Source organism: Rhinopithecus roxellana, chromosome 3 (assembly GCF_007565055.1).
Source record: "Rhinopithecus roxellana isolate Shanxi Qingling chromosome 3, ASM756505v1, whole genome shotgun sequence".
Classification (NCBI taxonomy): Eukaryota; Metazoa; Chordata; class Mammalia; order Primates; family Cercopithecidae; genus Rhinopithecus; species Rhinopithecus roxellana.
The window spans coordinates 33,610,350-33,632,882 of NC_044551.1; the positions used below are offsets into that span (position 1 = coordinate 33,610,350).

The 22,533-nt window shown below is 39.4% G+C and overlaps 1 protein-coding gene and 1 long non-coding RNA gene across 2 annotated transcripts in view; both read left to right on the forward strand.

Annotated features, from left to right (window-relative positions):
- The window catches only part of LOC104669103, a 31,443-nt gene extending 9,335 nt beyond the window's left edge, over positions 1-22,108 (forward strand). Inside the window, exons 3-5 of the long non-coding RNA XR_748935.2 lie at positions 6,674-6,763; positions 13,532-13,649; positions 21,481-22,108. This is a non-coding gene — a long non-coding RNA (uncharacterized LOC104669103). The remainder of the gene's footprint in view (positions 1-6,673; positions 6,764-13,531; positions 13,650-21,480) is intronic.
- Positions 2,572-2,788, forward strand: LOC115896337 (40S ribosomal protein S27-like). Its single transcript, XM_030926645.1, has one exon. It carries the CDS (start codon positions 2,574-2,576, stop codon positions 2,730-2,732), a length of 159 nt encoding a protein of 52 aa, XP_030782505.1. The 5' UTR covers positions 2,572-2,573; the 3' UTR covers positions 2,733-2,788.
- Positions 22,109-22,533: the final 425 nt, after the last annotated feature.

The following is a 22,533-nucleotide window of genomic DNA, read 5'->3' on the forward strand; positions in this document are numbered from 1 at the left end:
GGGAGAAGAGTGATGTGATTCCAGGGGGTTGTGAAAATGAGGCATCCAGGCATGAGGATCAGGTAGGGGAGAGGCTGGGGGAAGGAGATCCAGGAAAGAGAGCAACAGTAACTAAGGTGTGGACAGATGAAGGCTGGTACTCATGCTTCTTCCTGCTGCAAGGAGAGGAGCCATGTGGCATTTCCTGTCCGCGATTGTGAGCGGTCCCTGGCCCCTGGAGCTTCCCAGGTACAACCGGAACAACACCAGGGTACACTGGGCTTACTTTTAAGCCTAGAACATGAAGAGAGCTGGTTAGAGGGGGACAAGCAAAAGATTGGAAGGATTGGGCACACACACTCCACCATGTGCTTGGTGCCATAGAGCTGTTCGAGTCTAGACAAATTGGCAATCACTGCCTGACATTCTCCATTTCTGTTGTCCAACTGGATAATCAAAGTTCCATAACAGATTCTTTTTGGTTTTAATTATGAATTGTGTGGGGGATGCCAATGGGGCTGAGAATTAATTGTCCATGTATCATATTTTGAATTGAGGCTTTTATTCTAAAACAAGCAAGAGGCATCGGACCTGTCAGTTTCTGAGGCAGAACCTTCCCCTCAGAATAGTGTGTGGGCATTCATGGGATAGTCCTTGAACACTGTCCTTGTCCTAACAAAAGCAGCTAACTTTTATTTAGAGTGCTTGTTTCTTGACAGATTTTACTTAAGAGCTTTATAGTTAGTCCTTTTAACAACCTTTTTCTAGGCAAAGTCATGACTGGTAGAGGCAGAATGAGTAACTTCCCCAATCTCTGCCAGCAAGGAGGTGGCAGAGCTGGAATTCTTGATCACAAACACCGCCCTTGACTGTCTCTGCCTGTGGCTAGTGATGCAGTTGTCCCACGTGTCCATCTGAGGGGCTGTTTGCCAGAAAAGCCTTCTGAAATGCTTTGGGCTCTACAGGGCCACAGTTAAAATACCTGTGCATGATTTAAACTGACACTTGTTAACCTTGCAGTTATTTATTGAGTGACAATTACATATCAGGCACCCAGCTAAATTCTGTTAATGTAGTAAGCAGATCAGACCTGGACTCTGTCCTCCTAGAGCTAAATAGGTATGTGCAAAGGACAAAATGCTATGAAGGAAATGAATGGGTGGTGAGACAGAGAATCACAGGGTGGGGAGGCTCTCTGATGAGATGGCATTTAAGATGGGACCTACAGGTGAACCAGGATGAGAATCAGTAAGAAGCCCCTATAGTGGGACAGGGCTTGGTGGATTGGAGGAACGGAAAGGAGGTTGGTGTGACTTAAGCACAGAGGAAAGGGAAAGATGCCCAGGGAGGCTGAGGCAGGTGCTGGCCGAGGCACGTGGCTGCACAGGCCCCATGTAGTGGGCACATTTAGCACCGAAAATATGGAAAAGCCTCTAAGATGAAACAGCCACGACAACCAAAACCAAGACCCAAGTATGCTTTGTCATAGGATCAGGTACCAGTGAAGTTCTTGGGAGCTGTGAAACATGGCTGACTTGACCAGACCTGAAGTTTCCAAATCTTCCTTGGTCGCAGAACGCTTAGGGCTTCAGTAATTTTTTCATGGCATCTGTTGGCCAAAAGAAATACCAAACAGATTCATTGATTAAGTAGTTAGGGTCAAATCACTTAAAAGTCTTTATGTGCTAACAACTTTTTATTGGCCATTTAAAAAAAAATGATACATTGAAAAAATATATATATTTTTTGTATTCTCAAATCATCACAATTACTTACTCATGGGATGGATGGCCTGTTGGACACTGTACAGCTCCTTAAACTTTGGAATCAGAGTGGACCCTGCCACCTTCATTTCCTCTTCCACACTGATTTCCTTGTGACACTTGCTTTTTGTCACAGTAACTGCCAAAAACATGGCTTCACCAAAATATGCCATCATTGAAAGGAATATGATGTAATCTAATGTTGAAACCATGAACAACCCCGAGTTTGTGCAGTGTTCAGCAGATATGGAGGATCCTGTCTTTTCCTTGGAAAATTTAGAATACCTCACAACAGTCCTGTGAATTTATTATGCTACCCTAGGGTGACCTGGTAGAGAGTTTGGAACCACAGCTAGCCATAGTACTTTCAAACTACTAAACTCAGTTATCTCTTTGCCACGAAATACCTCCTCAGGGCCATATGTGACCCTGCATTTTGTGCAGGGATTCCAGGAAGGAAAGTTGTCACTCTTTCTGGAACCTGTATCCTATTTGTCCAACCATCAATAGGGATACCTCTGGAGTGCTAACCCAGCCTGGCTTATTTGAATAGAGGAAAGGAGGAAAGGGGTGAGTAACATGTACAGATGGTCAGCAGTAGTATGAAAGCATGTGAGGTTGAACCAAGAGGAAATGAGTAGGTGATACGCAACCATAATTTTGCGGACCTTGATGAAGAAATGAGTGCTGAAATTCTGAAGGGTTTGTTATTGTGCAGACCTGCAGTTAAGCTGGCTAAGCTTTAGGTGTTGCCTCAGGAACATCCTGCCAGAAGGCAATTAAAGAGTGGAAGAAGATCCTTTGCGAGAGGCATGTTCTCGTTCCTACTTCATGGATGTGAAATGCCCAGGATGCTATAAAATCACCATGATCTTTCGCCATGCACAAACGGTAGTTTTGTGTGTTGGCTGCTCCACTGTCCTCTGCCAACCTACAGGAGGAAAAGCAAGGCTTACAGAAGGATGTTCCTTTAGGAGGAAGCAGCACTAAAGGCACTCTGAATCAAGATGAGTGGGAAACCATCTCAATAAACACATTTTGGATAACAACAACAACAACAACAACAAAAAAAAAAAGAGTGGAAGAGCAGAAATGCAGAGAAGGAATTCAACACCTGCTCCACCAGCACATTCCTTGGTTGCTCTCATCCGTTTCCTCAGCTGGATCACATTCTTGGTGAATGAGAGAAAGCATGAGGATTAATGAGCAGACCTGTCTTTGGAATACCCTAGAACCATGATGCAATGCAAATATCACAGTATCTTAAAGGACAGTAGCCAGTAGAGCCAGTTGACTTCAAGTCAGTTTAACTTTCTCTTTCTGCATAAAGTCATGTATGCAAATTTTCCAGGATGGCTGAGATGCTGATGAAATGAGTTCCCATGGCAACTGATAGATTATCCTTACATCATCTTTGTGATGAGCAAAGTTCAGTGAAGACCAGAGGGAAGTAAAATTCTTGCTTCTCACTGAACTTGGACTGTTTACTCAACCTCTCTCTATTGCTTAGTTTTCTCATCTGTAAGATGAGAATAATACTGAGATGGGAGAGTTCCCTTGACCTCCTCATGGGACTTGTGACATTGGTGGCTTGTTTACTTGGCCACTTCACTCAAACCCCTTGCAGGAGGGGGAGCACACAGGAGAGCAGGAGCAGGAGCCGGGGTGATTGCCTTTGGACACCATTAGGGACAAAACCTGTATCAGCCCGTGGCAGCATCTAGGGGTTGTCTGTGACCTCTGGAGCCCAAGAGGGCATGTGTTACAAACAATGCTCTTTTAGCATTTGCTGTCCACTGACAGCTAAGTGTTTACCAGCTCAGTGGAGGGTCGGGGTGACAGCCTTTTACATCCTGCCCTCTTGATACCCGGGTTCTTGTCCTATGTCCAGGAAGAATCAGGTCACACGGACTTGAAGGATGGTGAATGCAGAGACTTTATTGAGTGGTGGAGGTGGCTCTCAGTGGGATGGGGAGCTGGAAAGCGGATGGAGTGGGAAGATACTCTTCCTCTGGAGTTCAGCCATTCCTGGCCAAAGTCCTCTCCAACCATAGCTTCCAATGTCCAGCTGCCTCTTCTCCTCTTGATGTTCAGACAGTTCTTCCCTTCTGTCCTTCTCTGCTGCACTGCTCTGCTCCTCTGCCAGTGGAACTTGGAGTTTTTATGGGTACAGGGTGGGGAGGGGGGGTGTGGTGGGCCAGGTGGTTTTAGCGGGAAAACAGGGATGTGAAGTTCTCATCTAGGGCTGCGGGTCCAGGCTTGAGGGTGGAGTCCTTGCTAGGGACCTTGCCCTCTTCTACCCAGTATTTCCCTTCCTCCTGTCCTTATCAGTACAAACACAGACCTTTAAGTTGTTACAAGAAGTAATAATACTCACTAAGCCAAAACCATGGTGTCAGGTACTATGCTGATGTTTTATATACACTAGCTTATTTTATACCTAGAACAATCTCACAAGGAAGACATATTATAATCCCCATTGACATCTGAGAAAAATGAGGCACAGAGAGAACAAGTAAGCTGGTATCAAAAATGGCAGGGCAGGGATAATGTGATATGTCTAGTATACAATTTGGTTGAGATTATGCATATGAGATCTTAGCCCATTGCCTGCCCACAGCAGCACTCAGTAAATGCTAGGCTTTTATTATTACTGTTATTTTTTGTTAATTCCATTACTGTTATTATTTGACCAGGGGAATCATCTTAAGCTTTATGGAGGAGGTGACATTTACAATCAGCTTTGAGGGTGGGTAGGCTTTGGACAGACAGGGATGGGGCGGAAGAACATTCTGGACTATGGGCACAAAAAGAGCTAAGGCTAGGGGGTGGGACTGTGTAACTCTGAGATGGAGAATAGGGAGGAGACCTCAAAGCAGGACCTTAGGCTCTAAGGGAAACAAGAGAGAAGGATTCTGCTGACAAGACAGTAAAGCAGCCTGCTCGTCTGGTGGTAGGCACTGTCAGCATTCTAGGTTGTAAATGTGGGAAGTGAGCAGATCAGAGGTTTGCTCAACAACCTGCCTAGTGAGCCAAACTGCTTGCTCTTGAGGCCACTTAGTCCTTCTGGGGCAGCTCTTCAAACCCGAGTCCACACAGGCAGGTACCCAGTTCTTGCAGTGATGCCCCAAGCCAGATAAGAAAATGATGTTATGGAGATCTGGAATCCCCACCCCAAAGTCTAGCTTTCATTCTCATGCATCCTTCCATCAGAACAGTCTTGTGTGTGTTCAGAGGTGTGGGATGAAAGAGAAACTTCACAGCAGAAGACCTTCTCAGAGTCATGTGGGGATCTGCACCAAGTCTCGTGTTTCTCCCTCTTCCCTAGCGATACCTCTTTTTAAGATCCAAAAGGGCAGGGCTGACTTAAAGCCTTCACTAGGGCCAGACATTCCTAGATGAAAACAAGGGGCTTCTTTAGAGGAAATGAAAGGAGACAGAGATGCGGTTTTGTCTTAAGGTTTTTTAATGTGAACCACTGAGAAGATTCATTTTGAAATAGAAATATGTGTCTGACAGTGTGATGTAAATGCAGGCATTTTGGAATCCCTGCTGGAGAACACACAGAGGTGAGTAGGGGTTCTCCAGTGACCTTGTGGGAGTCTCTGGCTGGGAAACTAGCTGCTGGAGCTGAAAGGGCACAGGAATAGAAACCACACCACTTGGGGTCTTCTGATCCAGTGTTTTCCAAAGGACAAGTGCCATGTGAACTGGTTTTAGACTGCAAAGGAGCAACCCCTCCAACAGTTACAAATCACCAATGAGAACTTTTCCCATTTCAAAGTTACTTTTGAGTTCTTCTGATGCTAAGGAGAAAGTGTCGGTTTTAGGCTAGTGCCTCTTTAATACCTCTCTATCACTTGTTGATCTCTCTTCTTAAGGAGGACAAGCATTCTTCAGCCTCAGAGGCATTAGCAGTCAATAGCATCTATTCTAGAGGGTCTCATCCTTGGCTGCATGATGCTATTTCCTGGGGAGAGCTTTACAAATTACTTATGCCTGATTGCTTCCTCCCCAGAGGAATTCCAGTTTAATAGCTCTAAGGTCTGGCTTGGGCATTAGGATTTTTAGAAGCTCTCCAGACAACAGTTTCTAATTAGAATTGTTTTGTATTATATTTATTAACTTTCTATTAATGGCACGTGATACTAGTTTTCTACTGAAGGCATTGAAGTAAAATTTCCTTTCGACATCAGTTGACTTACATAAAAACAGTAAGTGCCTGTTAAAGGAAAATAAAAACTAAAGGCAGGAGGATCACTTGAAGCCAGGAGTATGAGACCAGTCTGGGCAACGTAGTGAGACCCCGTCTCTTAAAAATAAAAGCCAGGCATAGTGGTACATACTTGTAGTCCCAGCTGCTGAGGAGGCTGAGGTGGGAGGAATGGGAAAATCACTTGAGACAGGGTGTTCGAGGCTGCCGTGACCTATGATCATACCATTGCATTGGTGTGACAGAGCAAAAAAAAAAAAAAAAAAAAAAGAAGAAAAAGAAAGATAATAACGAAATAATGCAGGTGGTATTTGGATATGGCAAAAACAAAATATGCATTCAGTGAACTTTGCCAAACTCTCTTCTGGTTCTTGCTTAGCAGTCCCATTCCTGTATTCTTTTTTTTTTTTTTTTTTTGAGACGGAGTGTCGCTTTGTCGCCCAGGCTGGAGTGCGGTGGCTGGATCTCAGCTCACTGCAAGCTCCGCCTCCCGGGTTTACGCCATTCTCCTGCCTCAGCCTCCCGAGTAGCTGGGACTACAGGCGCCCGCCACCGCGCCCAGCTAATTTTTTGTATTTTTAGTAGAGACGGGGTTTCACCGTGTTAGCCAGGATGGTCTCAATCTCCTGACCTCGTGATCCACCCGTCTCGGCCTCCCAAAGTGCTGGGATTATAGGCGTGAGCCACCGCGCCCAGCCTCCATTCCTGTATTCTTTAGGCCCAGATTCCTCAACAATGAAATGGGAATAATTATCCCAGGTCGCATTTCTCTCTGGGCTTACCCTGGGAATCAAATGATTGAGTTTTGGTAAGTGTTATTTGATAAACAAATATGAGGAAGGAAATAAAAGGGAGAAGATCAGTGTTGCAGAGATGGCTAATTGGCAGATTTACACAGAACTGGATTTTTCGGGTATGTTAAACCAGGCTATTTGGAATTTCTGAGTTCCAAAAACCATCTTCTCTCCCTCCGCATCAGAAAGAGCCACTGGTCTCCATTAAAGGTATCATGAGTGCCAGTAATGATTTATTTCTCCAGTGGCAATAAACTAAAGAACTTTGAAAGTCCCACCAAGACTCCCAAGGATAGCGTGTTAGTATACAAGCTGCACAGCCTGTATTGCAGTCCCTGCTAGTCAGGGTCTTCTGGACAATGCATTGCAGGTGTGAGGACTGGCCTGGTCCTCTGCAGGCTGAATTAGTGTCCCTCCCATGTGCCCCAGTTTCTTCATCAGTAAAGTAAGGGGCTTGGACTAGTGTAGGATCAGATATAAACGCAAATACCTCCAATACCAAGGAGGTAACTCAGGTGTGAGGCTCTGCTAAGGGAATAGGGAGTGGTCAGGCCTACAGCAAAGTAGAGAGCACAGTCCCACAATAAAGATACTCAGATTCAAGTTTTGAAAACCATGGGGTTATTAAACAACAGTTTGGCAGGGTGACAGTTGGTGATTCCTGGATGTGATGGTTTCTAAGATTCATTTCTAAAAATAATTTTATAATAGTAAAATAAATCCAAGGAGTCTACTGGAAGTTTTTTATGTGACTGCTGTACTCAGTGGTACCCAGGGGCTTCCCTGATAATCAGAACTAACACTTAGAATAAAAGCTAACATCCGAATGCTAAGTTCTTTTTTTTGAGACGGAGTCTAGCTCTGTCGCCCAGGCTGGAGTGCAGTGGCGCGATCTCGGCTCACTGCAAGCTCCGCCTCCCAGGTTTACGCCATTCTCCTGCCTCAGCCTCCGGAGTAGCTGGGACTACAGGCGCCCGCCATCTCGCCCGGCTAGTTTTTTGTTATTTTTTTAGTAGAGACGGGGTTTCACCGTGTAGACCAGGATGGTCTCGATTTCCTGACCTCGTGATCCACCCGTCTCGGCCTCCCAAAGTGCTGGGATTACAGGCTTGAGCCACCGCGCCCGGCCTGCTAAGTTCTTTAAAAACCATTTAATCCTCACCATAACTGTATGAAGCCAGTACTACAATTACAGCCTTATAACATATAAGGAAGTTGGGATTCAGAGTGTTTAAGTCATTTGTGTAAAATCTCTACAGCAGCACTGTCCAATAGAAATATAAAGTGAACCATGTATGTAATTTTGAATTTTTTTAGTAGCCATATTAAAAAATAAAAACAAACATTACATTCATTTTAATGATATATGTTATGTAAACCAATATATAGAAAATATTATCTTAATATGTAATCAATGTAAAAATTAATGAGATACCTTGTGTATTTTTCATACTGTCTTTAAAATTTAGAGTTTCTTCTTTTTTTAAACAAATAGCCTTATTGAGATATAATTCACATACTATACAGTTTGCCCATTTAAAGTATACAATTCAATGGCTTTTAATATATTCATATATGTGTCACAATTTTAAAACTGTATAAAATTTAGTATAGTCACATATGGTTACACATATAATATACACAATTATGTGTAATTGTGTATACACAATTGTGTAAATTTTATGCAAATGTATATTATTTATTTATTTGATATATAAATATTATTTATTTGAGACAGGGTCTTGCTCTGTTGTCCAGGTTGGAGTGCAGTGTTGCAATCATAACTCACTGAAGCCTGGACCTCCTGGCTCAAGCAATCCTCCTGCCTCAGCCTCCTGAGTAGATGGGACTACAGGCATCTACCACCACACTCGGCTAAGTTTTAAATTTTTTGTAGAGACAGGGTCTCACTCTGTTTCCCAGGCTGGTCTTAAATTCCTGGGCTCAAGTGATCCTCCACCTCAGCCTCCCAAAATGTTGGGATTATAGGTGTGAGCCACTGTAATTTTAGAAACTTTTCATCCCTTTGAGATGAAATCTCATATCGTTTGACTAGCACTCACCTACCACCCTGGCCCCGTCCTCAGCCATAAACTACCCCTAATCTAATTTAAATCTCTATAGATGTCCCTATTCTTTTTCATGTGACTATTAAGTTATCCCAGCACCATTTATTGGAAAGACCATTTTTCCCCCACTGAAGGGTCTTGGCATCCTTGCCAAAATCAGTTGACCGTAGACATACGGGTTTAATTCTGTGCTCTCAATGTTCTCTTCTATTGATTTGTATGCCTATCCTTGTGCCAGTACCACACTGTCTTGATTATTGTTGTTTTGTAGTAAGTTTTGAAGTAGAGAAGTTTAAGTCCTCATATTTTATTCTTCTTTTTAAGGATGATTATGGCTATTCCAGGTCTCTTTTAATTCCATATAAGTTTCTAAATCAACTTGTTAATTTGTACAAAGAAGTCAGTTAGGATTCTGATAGGGAATGTGTTGAATTTACACATCAGTTTGGGGAGTATAACAATGTCAAGGATTGGAAAATCCATGATTATAGGGTTTTCTCCATTTATTTAGACCTTTTTTATTTTCTCAACAATGTTTTGCAGTTCTCAGGATGTAACTTTTGCATTTCTTTTGTTCAATTTATTCCTAAGTATTTAATACTTTTTGATGCTATTGCAAATGAATTTTCCTGTTAATTTTCATATTGATCATTGCAATTGTATAAAAATACAATTAATTTTTGTATATTGATCTGGTTTCATGCAAACTTGCTGTGATGGTCAATTTTTTGTGTCAGCTTCACTGGGATATGAGGTGCCCACATATTTGGTCAAACATTATTCTATGTGCTTCTGGGAGGATGTTTTGGATTAGTTTGACATTTAAATTGATAGACTGAGTAAAGTAGATTTCCCTTCGTAATGTAGCTGAGCCTCATTTAATCAGTTAAAAGTCTGAAGAGAAAAAAAGGCTGACTCTCCCCACAAATAAAAAGGAATTTCTTCTGTCTGACTACCTTTGAGCTGTAACATCTGTTTTTTCTTGCCTTTGGACTTGAATTGAAACATTAGCTCTTTCTGGGTCTTGAGTCTGCTGGCGTTCAAACTAGAACTACAACATTAGCTTTCCTGAATACAAATCAAAACCACAATGAGATACCATCTCACACCAGTTAGAATGGTGATCATTAAAAAGTCAGGAAACATCAGGTGCTGGAGAGGATGTGGAGAAATAGAAACACTTTTACACTGTTGGTGGGACTGTAAATTAGTTCAACCATTGTGGAAGACAGTGTGGCGATTCCTCAAGGATCTAGAACTAGAAATACCATTTGTCCCAGCCATCCCATTACTGGGTATGTACCCAGAGGATTATAAATCATGCTGCTATAAAGACACATGCACACATATGTTTATTGCGACACTATTCACAATAGCAAAGACTTGGAACCAACCCAAATGTCCATCAATGATAGACTGGATTAAGAAAATGTGGCACATATACGCCATGGAATACTATGCAGCCATAAAAAGGATGAGTTCATGTCCTTTGTAGGGATGTGGATGAAGCTGGAAACCGTTATTCTGAGCAAACTATCGCAAGGACAGAAAACTAAACACCACATGTTCTCACTCATAGGTGGGAATTGAACAATGAGAACACTTGGACACAGGATGGGGAACATCACACACCGGGGCCTGTCGTGGGATGGGGGGCGAGGGGAGGGATAGCATTAGGAAATACACCTAGTGTAAATGATGAGTTAATGGGTGCAGCACACCAACATGGGACATGTATACATATGTAACAAACCTGCATGTTGTGCACATGTACCTTAGAAATTAAAGTGTATGTATGTATGTATGTATGTATGTATGTATATATATATATATATATATGCCACAGAATTCTTTTGTAAGTCAAAAAAAAAATTAACTTTCCTGGTTCTCAGACATTTGGACTAGGACTAGAACTAAGCCATTGTCTCCCCTTGGTCCCCAGCTTGTAGGCTTCAGATTTTAGGACTAGTCAGCTTCCATAGTCACATGAGTGAATTTCTTATAATAAATCTTTCTCTGTGTGTGTGTGTGTGTGTGTGTGTGTATGTGTGTGTATGTGTGTAATATATATACATTCTCTCAGTTCTGTTTCTCTGGAAACCCTAATAAATTATACTTGTTGACTCAAATAATTGCTTGCTGGTCTTAGAATGTTTTATATTCAAGATTATGTCATGTTTGAATAGAGATAATTTTACTTCTCTTTTCCCCAATCTGAATACCTTTAAATTCCTTTTTTTTTTTTTTTTTTTTTTTTTTTTTACTGTCTAATTGCACTGGCCAATACTTTCAGTATAATGTTAAATAGAAGTGGTGAGAATAGCTATTCTTGTCTTGTTTCTGATCTTAGGGGAAAACATCCAATTTTTCGTCACTAAGTATGATGTTAGCTGTGAGTTTTTCCACAGATTCTCTTTATTAGGTTGAGGAAATTCCCTTCCATTCCTAGGTTTTTTGAGTTCTTATTCTTTTTAATATTATAGGAGAGTTTTGGGTTTTGTAAAATCTTTTTAAAGCATCTATTGAGAAGATTATGTGTCTTTTGTTTTTTATTCTATTAATATGGTGTATTATATTGATTGATTTCTCGATGTTAAACCAACCAATCTTTCATTCCAGGGATGAGTCTCAGTTGGTCATGAAATGCAGTCTTTTTGTATGTTGCTGGATTTAGTTTGCTAGTACTTTGTTCAGAATTTGTGCCTCCATGTTCTTAAGAGATTTTGGTCAGTAGTTTTTTTTTTGAGATGTGTTTGTCTGGTTTTGGTATCAGGGTAATACTAATTTCATAGAATAAGTTAAGAAGTGTTTCCTCCTCTTTTATTTTCTTGGAAAAGCTTGTGAAAAATTGACATTAGTTCTTCTTTAAACGTTTGGTACAATTCAGCAGTGAAGCCATTTGGTCTTGAGCTTTTCTTTGTGGGTAATTTTTTGATCACAAATTCAATTTCTTTATTTGTTAGAGGTCTACTGAGATTGTTGGTCTAAAGTGGTTGAAGTTATTTAATTTATTGACATGTAATTGTTCATAAGAATATTATAATTATTTTGAATCCTTTATAATCCTTTTTATTTCTATAAGGTTGGTAGTAATGTTCCGTCTTTTGTTTCTGGTTCTAGTAATTTGAGTTTTCTCTCTTTTCTTCTCAGCAGTCTAATTAAAGATTTGTCAATTTTGTTGATCATTATAAAGAACCACTTTTTGATTTCATCAATTTTTGTAATGGTTTCTTTATCCTCTATTTTATCATTTTCCACTCTAATCTTTATAATGTCCATCCTTATGCTTGCTTTCAGTTTCATTTGCTTTTCTTCTTCCAGTGTTTTAAGGTTAGGTTATTGCTTAGAGGTCTTTCTTCTTTTTTTAATATATGCATTTACAGCTCTAAATTGTCCTCTGAGCAGTGATTCAGCTACATTTCTTAGGTTTTGGTATGCCATATCTTTATTATCTTCTATCTCAAAGTATTTCTAATTTCTCTTTTGATTGTTTCTTTGACCAATTGGTTATTTAGGAGCATGGTGTTTAGCACCTCTTAAATTGAAATAATTACATTTCAAGTGCCTAATAGCCACTATGGCTGGTGGTTACCCTATTGAAACGGTGCAACGTTATAGAGTTATTCAGTGATACAAGTTGGGAGTTGAACCTGGTTTATCTGATTCCAAAGAAATAATGCTTGCAAACTGTCTCTCCAATATGTTAAATGTGTAAAGTAGCAAGCCTTGCTAATTAGCCACTTTAGGAAGTTTAATTACTTTATTTTGGGAAAGTAATTTTAAACGTTTTACTTTTTAAATTATTGAACAATTTTTTTTGTATATACTTTAGGCATACAACATAATATTTTAATATCCTTATACATGGTGAAATGATTACTACAGTCAAATAAATTAACATATCTATCACCTTTTATAATTACCTTTTAAGCTTTAAAAAAATTTTAAACGTAGCACGCATATAGAAAAATGCACAAAGTATAAATGTATAGCTCAATAAATTATCACAAAACAAACACGTATGCATTCACTACTCAGTTCAAGAAATGGAATGTTGCCAAGTACTCCAGATGTCCCATCTGTGCCACTGCCCAATCTGTATCCTTCTCTTCCTCTGAAAGTGATCATCTCACTTCTAACCAGAGTTGGATTTACCATTAAGACAATACGGCCTAAGCTATAGGGGCCCTTATTTACACAGACCTCTTCCAAAGCCCTAAGGTGGGATGGAGTGCCCAGTCAAGTGTTCCTATGGTCATTTGTCATCATTTTTATGTGTTTTTGTAAATTTTATATAAGGAGAATATTTTGACCATAACCACTTAAGGTGGTGGTGCTTTCTACTCTGACTTTCCTGCCCTCACATTTTGCCTTTTGTTAAGTGGTAATGAAATAGCTATTGATGTTTTTTGGGATTTGTCCAAGCCTTAGACTCTGAGGGTAGGGGAGTTGAGGATATATTTTATTGAGGTCAGCAAGATTTATTTATGTGGCTCCAAGTCACTTCCATATTCAAACAGTTAAGTTAATGTAGGATTATATATCATAGTTTATTTATATATTCTCCTGCTGATGAACATTGGGTTTATTTTGAGTTTTTGGTTATAACAAATTATACTGACATATCATTTTTGTACATTTCTTTTGGCAAATATACGTACATATTTCTTTTTCCTTTTCTTTCTTTTTTTCTTTTTTTTTTTTTTGAGACAGGATCTCACTCTGTTGCCCAGGCTGGAATGCAGTGATACGATCATGACTCACTGCAGCCTCAAACTCCTAGGTTCAAGTAACCCTCCCACCTCAGCTTTCTGAGTAGCTGGGACTACAGGTATGTGCAACCACACTCAGTTAATTTTTAAATTTTTTATAGAGACGGAGGTATCACTCTATTGCCCAGGCTTTTCTTGAACTCCTGGGCTCAAATGATTCTCCTGCCTTGGCCTCCCCAAATGCTGGGGTTACAGGCTATGCATTTCTTTTTGATATACCTCTCTAGGAATGAAACAACCAGCTCATAGGGTCATTTGTATGTTCAACTTTGGTAGACATACCAAACTGGTTTCCAAAGTGCGTATAAACACATGTTCCTACAAGTAAGCACATGAGGGTTTCCTTTGCTTTACATCTTTGCCAGAAATAAATTAAAAGAATGAGTAGTTTTTACATTTCAGTAATTCTGATGAGGTTGTAATGTTATTTCATTCTCATTTAAATTTGTATATCCCTGATTATTTTTGAAGCCAGGCACCTTGTCAGTCTATCAGTTATGCTAAGTTTCTAATCCATTTGTACATTGGCTGTCTTACCTTATTGATTTGTAGAAGCCCTTAGTTTTGACATGAGCTTTTTATCAGTTACATGTGTGGCAAATATTTTCTCCCACTCAGGGACTTGCTGTTTCACTCTCTTCATGGTAGGTTTTGATGACTAGAAGTTCTCACATTTAATCTAGGCTAATTTATTAATCCTTTTGTTTCAGGTTAGTATTGTTTCATTTAAAAACTGTTTCCTGGGCTGGCTCACATCCCAGCACATTTGGAGGCTGAGGCAGGAGGATTGCTTGAGCCCAGGAGCTCGAGACCAGCCTGGACAACATAGGGAGACCCCATCTCTATAAAAAATTTAAAAATTAACCAGGCGTGGTGGCTCGTGCCTGTAGTCCTAGCTACTCGGGAGACTGAGGTGGGGGGATCTTCTTGAGCCCAAGAAGTTGAAGCTACAGTGAGCCATGATGGCACTACTGCACTCCAGCCTGGCCAACAGAGCAAGATCCTGTCTCAAAATATACAAAATAATAAAAAATAAAAACTATTTCCACACTACAAAATTATGAAGATATTCTCCTATTACCATAGGGTAATGCTTCCTTTCTAAAGCATTATTGGTTTGTCTTTCAGATTTAGATATATAATTCTAAATATATATAATTAGATATGTAATTTAGATATATAATTCACATATAATTCAGATTTAGATATATAATTTAGATATATAATTGATTTTTATGTGTAATGTGAAGTAAAGGTCAAGTTTCATTTTTCTTATGTGGATATGCAGTTAACTGAGTACCACTTATTGAAAAGATATTTTTTGTCCACTAGTTTGCAGTGACTCATCATTAGACAAGTATCTATACATTCATGAGTCATCTCTTCTTCTCCATTGATCTACTCGTCTACTTTTGTGCCAATACTATATTATCTTAAAATAAATCTTTTTTTTTTTTTTTTGGAGATGGAGTCTCACTTTGTCACCCAGGCTGGAGTGCAGTGGCGCGATCTCGGCTCACTGCAAACTCCACCTCCTGGGTTCAAGCAATTCTTCTCCCTCAGCCTCCAGATTAGCTCACTGGGCTAATTTTTGTGTTTTTAATAGAGATGGGGTTTCACTATGTTGGCCAGACTGGCCTCGAACTCCTGACCTCAGATGATCTGCCTGCCTCAGCCTCCCAAAGTCCTGGGGTTATAGGGGTGAGCCACCGCACCTGGACTAAAAAAAATCTTTTAATGAGTAGAAGCAGTCATTCTGTCTTATTTTTTCTCTTTCAGAGTGTCTTGATTATCGTTGATCCTTCACATTTCCATATCAATTTTAGAGTCAGCCTGTCAATTTTCATATAAATCCTATTGACATTTTATTAGGATTACATTGTATCAGTAGATCAATTTGAACAGAACTGGCACATGGATGATACCCAATATCATAAATTTATTATATTTGGTATTTACAAATCAATACATGTAATCTACCATATGTTTAATTTATTAGTCTATTCCTGACTTCTTGAGATGAAAGCATAGATCATTGTTTCTTCCCCAGCCTTTCTTCTTTCTTAACATATTCATTTTAAGGTTACAAGTTGCCCTATGAGCATGACTTTAGTTGGATTCCCCAAAATAATTAGTTAGTTAATCAATTTGTTGACTGATTGATTGTCACACTGCTAGCTCCTCTCAGACTACCCAGTCTTCCTCATGCGCAAAGTGCTCTCATTCCATTCACGATAACACCCAAAATCTTTACTTTGGCACACTCATTTCTCCATGATCTGCCCCTATTCCCTAATTGCTGTCAACTCCTACAATTTGTCCCCTTATCCACCTTGCTCCAACCACACTGGCCTCCTTACTGTTCCTCAACAACATCAAACACACTCCTGTCTCACAGCCTTTGCCCTTGCTGTTGCCCCATCTGGAAGGTTTATACTTTAAATAGCCAAAAGGCTTTTCCTCTTCCTTCATTCAGGTTTGAGCTGAAATGCACCTTTTTTGGAAAGACCTTCCATGACTACGCAGTATAAAATGGCATTCTCTAGCACTATCACCCATACTTTGACTTTATTTTTCTTCATAATGATACTTCCCAACTGACACAAAATTAATTTACATGTTTGTTTATTGTTTGGCTACCAAGTTTTCTTTTCTCTCTAGAATATAAACTTCATGAGGATAAGGATTTTTATTTCTGTTTTATTTACTTCTGTATCTCCAAAGCCCACAAAATGTGTCGTACATGGTAGATGATTTATAAATACTTGAGTGATGGATTCTGTACTTGGCATTAGAAGATCTGGATTAAATAGTTCTGAATCTGCCACTTACTAGCCATGTGACCATGGGCAACCAAATGAAACTTTCTAAGCCTAGATTCCTTTAATGGTATAGTGGAATAATAATTATTGCCCCTGAGATACTGGGTGTAAAAGTACTTTATGAAGTATACAAACCCATCATAGACATTTTTGATATTATAGTCAGAAAATGTACTGCTTATCCCAAATTTCTTTCTATTTGGACTTCCTTGGTGATAAAAATTCTCGGGAGAATTTTTGTTGGGAACATTTTGGACATTTTGTTGTGTTTGGCTCTAGCTAAAACATGAGCATTTGTTCCTAGAAAGGATAACATTTTTAAACTTCTGTTGCCATTAGTATGTGAGCAGTAATTAATATATGAACTCATTGTCACTGATGACATGGGATATGGGTGGGTAGGTTTTGGTGGAGCAAATATCTAGAGCACTAGGGGGAGGGGAGTGCTGGAAAGGTCATTCTAAGTGGGTGCCCGGGAAAAAAATTAAAAAGTTCTTTATTAACCAGGTTAGGCTATGTTACACTGCAGCACAAAACAACCTCAAATTCTCAGAAGCATATCAGGAAACGTTAATTTCTTATCCAAATAGTCTTCTGTGGTTCCATAGTACTCTCCAGGGGTTGGGAGGAGATAATTGTTATTATTTCACATGCCTATGTGGGGACTTTTTAGGGAGTCTTAGTTAAACAACTTTGATAAATTTAATAAAGTTTTATTAGACTACCACAGTACAAATCTATCTTGGCAAAAGATTTTACAGTTTACATAGGAATATGCTTGACGATACTATTATTATTTTGTAGCCCCTTTGACATAGAGTTTAGGTACAATTAGCACATTTTCTAACTGCAAGTTGTATCATGTGTTTTGATGGATATGTATGTTTTTTGGGGAAATGGGACTTATTATTTGAATTAGAACCTTTAAAAGAATGCCGCCATTTATTGAGCAATTATTGTATTCCAAGTAGCACAGTAAAAGCTTTGAATACCTTATCTCATTTGATTTTCAAAACAGCTTCCTGAGGGAGATACTATTACTACATTCACCTTATAGTGAGGAAACTGATGTTCAGAGATGTGGAGTAATTTGTCTCCAGTCACACAAGTAAGTGGAAGAACTCAGGCCAAATTCAGGTCTGTTTGACTTCAGAGCTTGTGGCCTTTACCACAGCACAATGCTACCTACCTCTTCCCAGATCATATATTCTGCACGTATAATAGCCTTAGGTCTATCAGCAGCCCACAATAGATGATGACAATGAATATATTAATATAGTAGGGTTATATTAATGATCTCACAGCATTTGGACCTGAGTGTAGAATCCCAAAGATGTTCTGTTGTATATGTTTAACATTCTCAGCGTCACAGTCACTCCTTTGGGTTAAGACTTTGCCTGTGATAGACCCAGGTAAAATACAAATATCCTTCCTGGGAGCGAAAATAAATTAACACGATCACTATGACCAGCAAGAAATAGCTGATTTCTATCATCAGGGAATAACCAAATGAAGAAGATGAATTTAAAATAGTTTGTTGGAAAGCAATTTAACATAATATATAATCAAATGAGAACTTAAATACAACTGAGTGGAAGTTATATTTTGCATAACTATAATGGGTAGGCCAGTGAGGGAAGGGTTTTATAACTGAAAATAGTTACCAGGAAAGGATTCTTGGAGTACTTGGCACTTGTATGAGTCTCGAGTCACTTGGAAACCAGGTACTATATGTGTCTAATAATCCTGATTTTAAAAACCTATACGTCTCTTTTTTCTGCCCATAAGGGTCCACCTGTTTCCGTCTTCTGTTTCTCTGCAAAAATGCTGCTGCTTTTCACTCTAATCATGTGACTTGAATGGGAGCTGCCATCTTTTTAGAGCTCTTTCTCCTAGACAGTGTTGATTGGCTCAGAGCCAGGCACTTGATTTAGTCCAGGCTAATCAGAAGACTCAAACTTATGTCCACAGTTGGTGAGTTCAGTGATAAGTACCTGACCCAGGATTGGTCAATTCTATCAATTGGTAGGATATTTGAGTTTGAGACTAGAAAAAGTGAATCTCAATACTTCTATGGGTTTTGCTTTTGTGTTGTAAGATTTAACGTACTAGAGCTCTGGGTGGCCACGTTCCTGGTTGGTCTATTCTAAGAAAAAATGAGGTGCCCTGTGGGGTTGAAATAGAAATGAGAGACACAAGGAAAGAAAGGGGGCATTTCCATTTCTGGTCTCTGAGCTCCACCTTTATGCACTGTTTTGGCTGTTCAATCTTCATCTAAATAACTTCTAATAACTCCACTACCACCGCCATCTAGCTATGCTCTTGGTTAATTTGAGTTGAATTTTTGTCACATGCAACTGAGAGTCCTGACTAGTATTTCACTGTGACTTTATATTGAAGTAGGAAGAATAAAAATTATCTTTATTTTACAGGGAGAAAATGAGGCTCAGAAAATATATGTAACCAAGATACTAAAAAGGTGTAGGAGTTAATCCAAAACAAACATCAGATCTTTTCTCACTGGAGAAAACATTGGTAGGTACAAGGAGCTAGGTCATGAAAAGTCTACTGACTTAGAAGACTCAGTATATGAACTATGAATAAAATAGCTTCCCATCTCTTAGGGTATTCTGAATGTTCTGACACCAGATTTTGGTATCATTTTAGGTTGGGTTTTTTTGTTGTTGTTGTTTTTGTCAGTAAAATCCTGGCTTTTGAGGAAAAAGGAGGAAGTCCAATTCCACCACAGAACCCACTTCCCTTTTTACTTTAGGTCCATGGGGTTGCCCAGGTCTGAAACAAGTTAATAACTATCTCTTTTATACTGTAGTGATGTAACTCTGAAAAGAATGGGTTTTTGATAAGGATTAAATAATTTGAAAATTATACCAAATGATTGATTGTTCCACTCTTATCAAAGCATACTCAAATCCGTACTAACCTAGGGATGCAGAAGATTCAGAAAGAACAATCCTTTGAATTTTGGGACAAACTTAGAGAAATATATCCTTAATAAACAAAAAAAGAAAATGAACTTAGGACATATAAAACTTTACATTTTGCCATATTTCAAATAAGATTTAAGATAGCTTAAAAGAATATAAACATATAAGAAGACAATTTAAGTTAAAAGTGGAAGAGAGGCTGGGTGTGGTGACTCATGCCTGTAATCCCAGGGCTTTGGGAGACCGAGTTGGGCGGATCACTTGAGGCGAGGAGTTCATTTGAGACCAGCCTGGCCAACACGGTGAAACCCCATCTCCACTAAAAATACAAAAGCCGGGCATGGTGGCACATGCCTGTAGTCTCAGCTACTTGGGTGACTGTGGCAGGTGAATCGCTTTAGCCCGGGAGATGGAGGTTGCAGTGAGTCAAGATTGTGCCACTACACTCCAGCCTGGGTGACAGAGTGAGACTCTGTTTCAAAAATAAATAAAATAAAGTAGAAAAAAAACCCAAAAATGATAAGATAGGGACATTAAATGGAGTTAGAAATAAGGCTAATAAATAATGAATATGCTACACCATGGAATACTACTCAGCCATAAAACAGAACAAAATAATGGACTTTGCAGCAACTCGGATGGAGCTGGAAGCCATTATCTTAAGTGAAATAATTCACAAATGGAAAACCAAATATTGTATGTTCTCACTTGTAAGTGGGAGCTAAGCTATGAGGATGCAAAGGCATAAGAATACTTTGGGGACTTAGAGGGAAGAGTGGGAGGGAGGTGAGGAATAAAAGACTACATATATTGGGTATAGTGAATACTGCTCAGGTGATGGGTGCATCAAAATCTCAGAAATCCCCAGTAAAGAATGGATCCATGTAATCAAAAACTACCTGTACCCCCAAAACTATTGAAATAAAAAAAAATTAAAAAATGAATGAATGTGACACAGTCCTATATGTATTTGACAACTAGCCCCAAGTTGAGTTGGACTTTAAGCTTTCTTGTTGTCGATGCAAATAGAGAAACTCAACCAATTACACAGTTTTACAATGTCCACAAGACAAATGTTTAGGAAAAGTACAACTGCATCTAATACTATGTCCAGAAATAATGTGTCCCTGGGTTCTTATAAAGAGCTCACTGTATTATAAAATACAAAATGCCTGAAGATCCTCCTTCCAGGAGACCCAAGGATGAGGTTCACAGGCCTAGTTCTTATAGGTGGAAGCATTATTTCTCAAATTTCAATTGTCTTTATTATTTCTGCCATATATACTTACTAAATTTTAGAAATTAGTATTATTATCATTATTATTATTTTTTGAGAGAGAGTCTCACTCTGTCACCCAGGCTGGAGTGCAGAGGCATGATTTCAACTCCCTGCAACTTCTACCTCCTGGGTTCAAGTGATTCTTCTGCCTCAGCCTCCCAAGTAGCTGGGATTACAGGTGGGCGCCACCACACCCAGCTAATTTTTTATATTTTTTTGGTAGAGACGTGGTTTCACCATGTTGGCCAGGCTGGTCCTGATCTCCTGACCTCAAGTGATCTGACCGCCTTGGCCTCCCAAAGTGCTGGGGTTACAGGCATGAGCCACTGTGCCTGGCTAGAAATTATTAACCTAATGTTTTTTTTAATGTAGATTTTATTTTGACTCAGTTTTAAACTTAACCTAATCTTAGCAAGGTAGATAAGCTAGTTATATTTTTTTTTCTAATATCCTTTAAGTCAAGTTCATAAGGATTAAAATTAAAAAGTCTATTTTAATCTACAATTTTCTTATATACCATTAATAGTTTGTAGGCTATACCTTGGGAAACACTGACTTAAGGAAAAGGAAAAATCCAGTTTTTGAATATCCATGAACTCACTGCATTTTAATATTTCTTGAGAGGTGTCATCTTAATATTTATTGAGAGGTATTATTATCACCAACAGAGATGGGGAAACAGGTTAAAGAACTTTTTGTAAGGTTCTCCAATAACTGAGCAGAGATGAAACTCAAGTCTTCTGATGAAAATCAAGTTCTGGCTTTTAGATGGGTGTCCAGAGGCCTTTTTCCCAAACTGAAGTTCAAACTCTCTTTGACTGTTTACCCATTTGCTTCCTGCCAGAATACCCCACCCCACTTAGTCCATAGTGGTACCCACCTGTGGTTAATGGAGCTGAGGCTGCTGAACCAAAGGGAGGAAGTCTGTCAGGCATATGTGGAACCCAAAAGAGGAACTTCATCAACTGTCATGGACAGCTCTGCCACTTTGTGACCCTGTGGATTTTTTGGGAAGTGTTTTTGTGGTTCACCAGTCTCTCATTTGGCAAGGCCACTTGTCCTGGATTGGTCTTCTTCATTGGTGGAAAGTACGGCTGGGAGATTTGGAATGGTTGCAGATTGACTTGACTCTCGGCAGGAACTGCCACCATGAGCTTTTGGGGAAAGACCTCAAGCTGTGGTTTGTTGCTGAGGATTGTGGGATTCCTTCAAATCTTGGGGAACGTTTTGAGTCATCACTGGCAGCAGGTTTCTGTTGACAACTTGAGCAACCTCAGAATGAAGAAGCTGTATTCATCTCTCACATGAATATGACTTTGGGTAAATCATCTCGAAATCTGAACTCATGGTTGTGATCCACACTCCTCCCAAGTTCAGATTTTTAGTGTAAGCCTTTTTCTTCTCATTTTTTCTTCTTTGTGCATCTCTTAAGGAGATTTTTAAAATCTCATAATTAAAATATTTATTTCTTCAAAACTTTTTATTTTGAAATCACTGTAAATTCACATACATTTGTATAAAATGCCACAGAAAATTCCTTTGTGCCTTTTATTCAATTTATCCTAATGATAACATCCTTAAAGAGATTTAAAAATTAGGCCCAGATTGTCCCCTTTCCACTAAGGTGGTCCTCCAGTCGACCAGGCGTGGGTTGCATGGTAGCTCTTTTCCAAGATTCTACAGCCTGGAGTAATAAGTTGTGCCAACTTCTCTCTGCTATATCCCAAAGTCCGGCACCCTGCGAGTCAGCCCCCAAGGGCCGTCCAGCCTCTGTCTCCCAACACTAAGTTCACTTCATGTCTCTCACGACAGGGAGGAAACATAACATTCCTTGGAGACCTGAGGGGATATGGTGAGCTTAAAAATTTTCAAGAGCTTATCAATCAGTCAGCCCTTG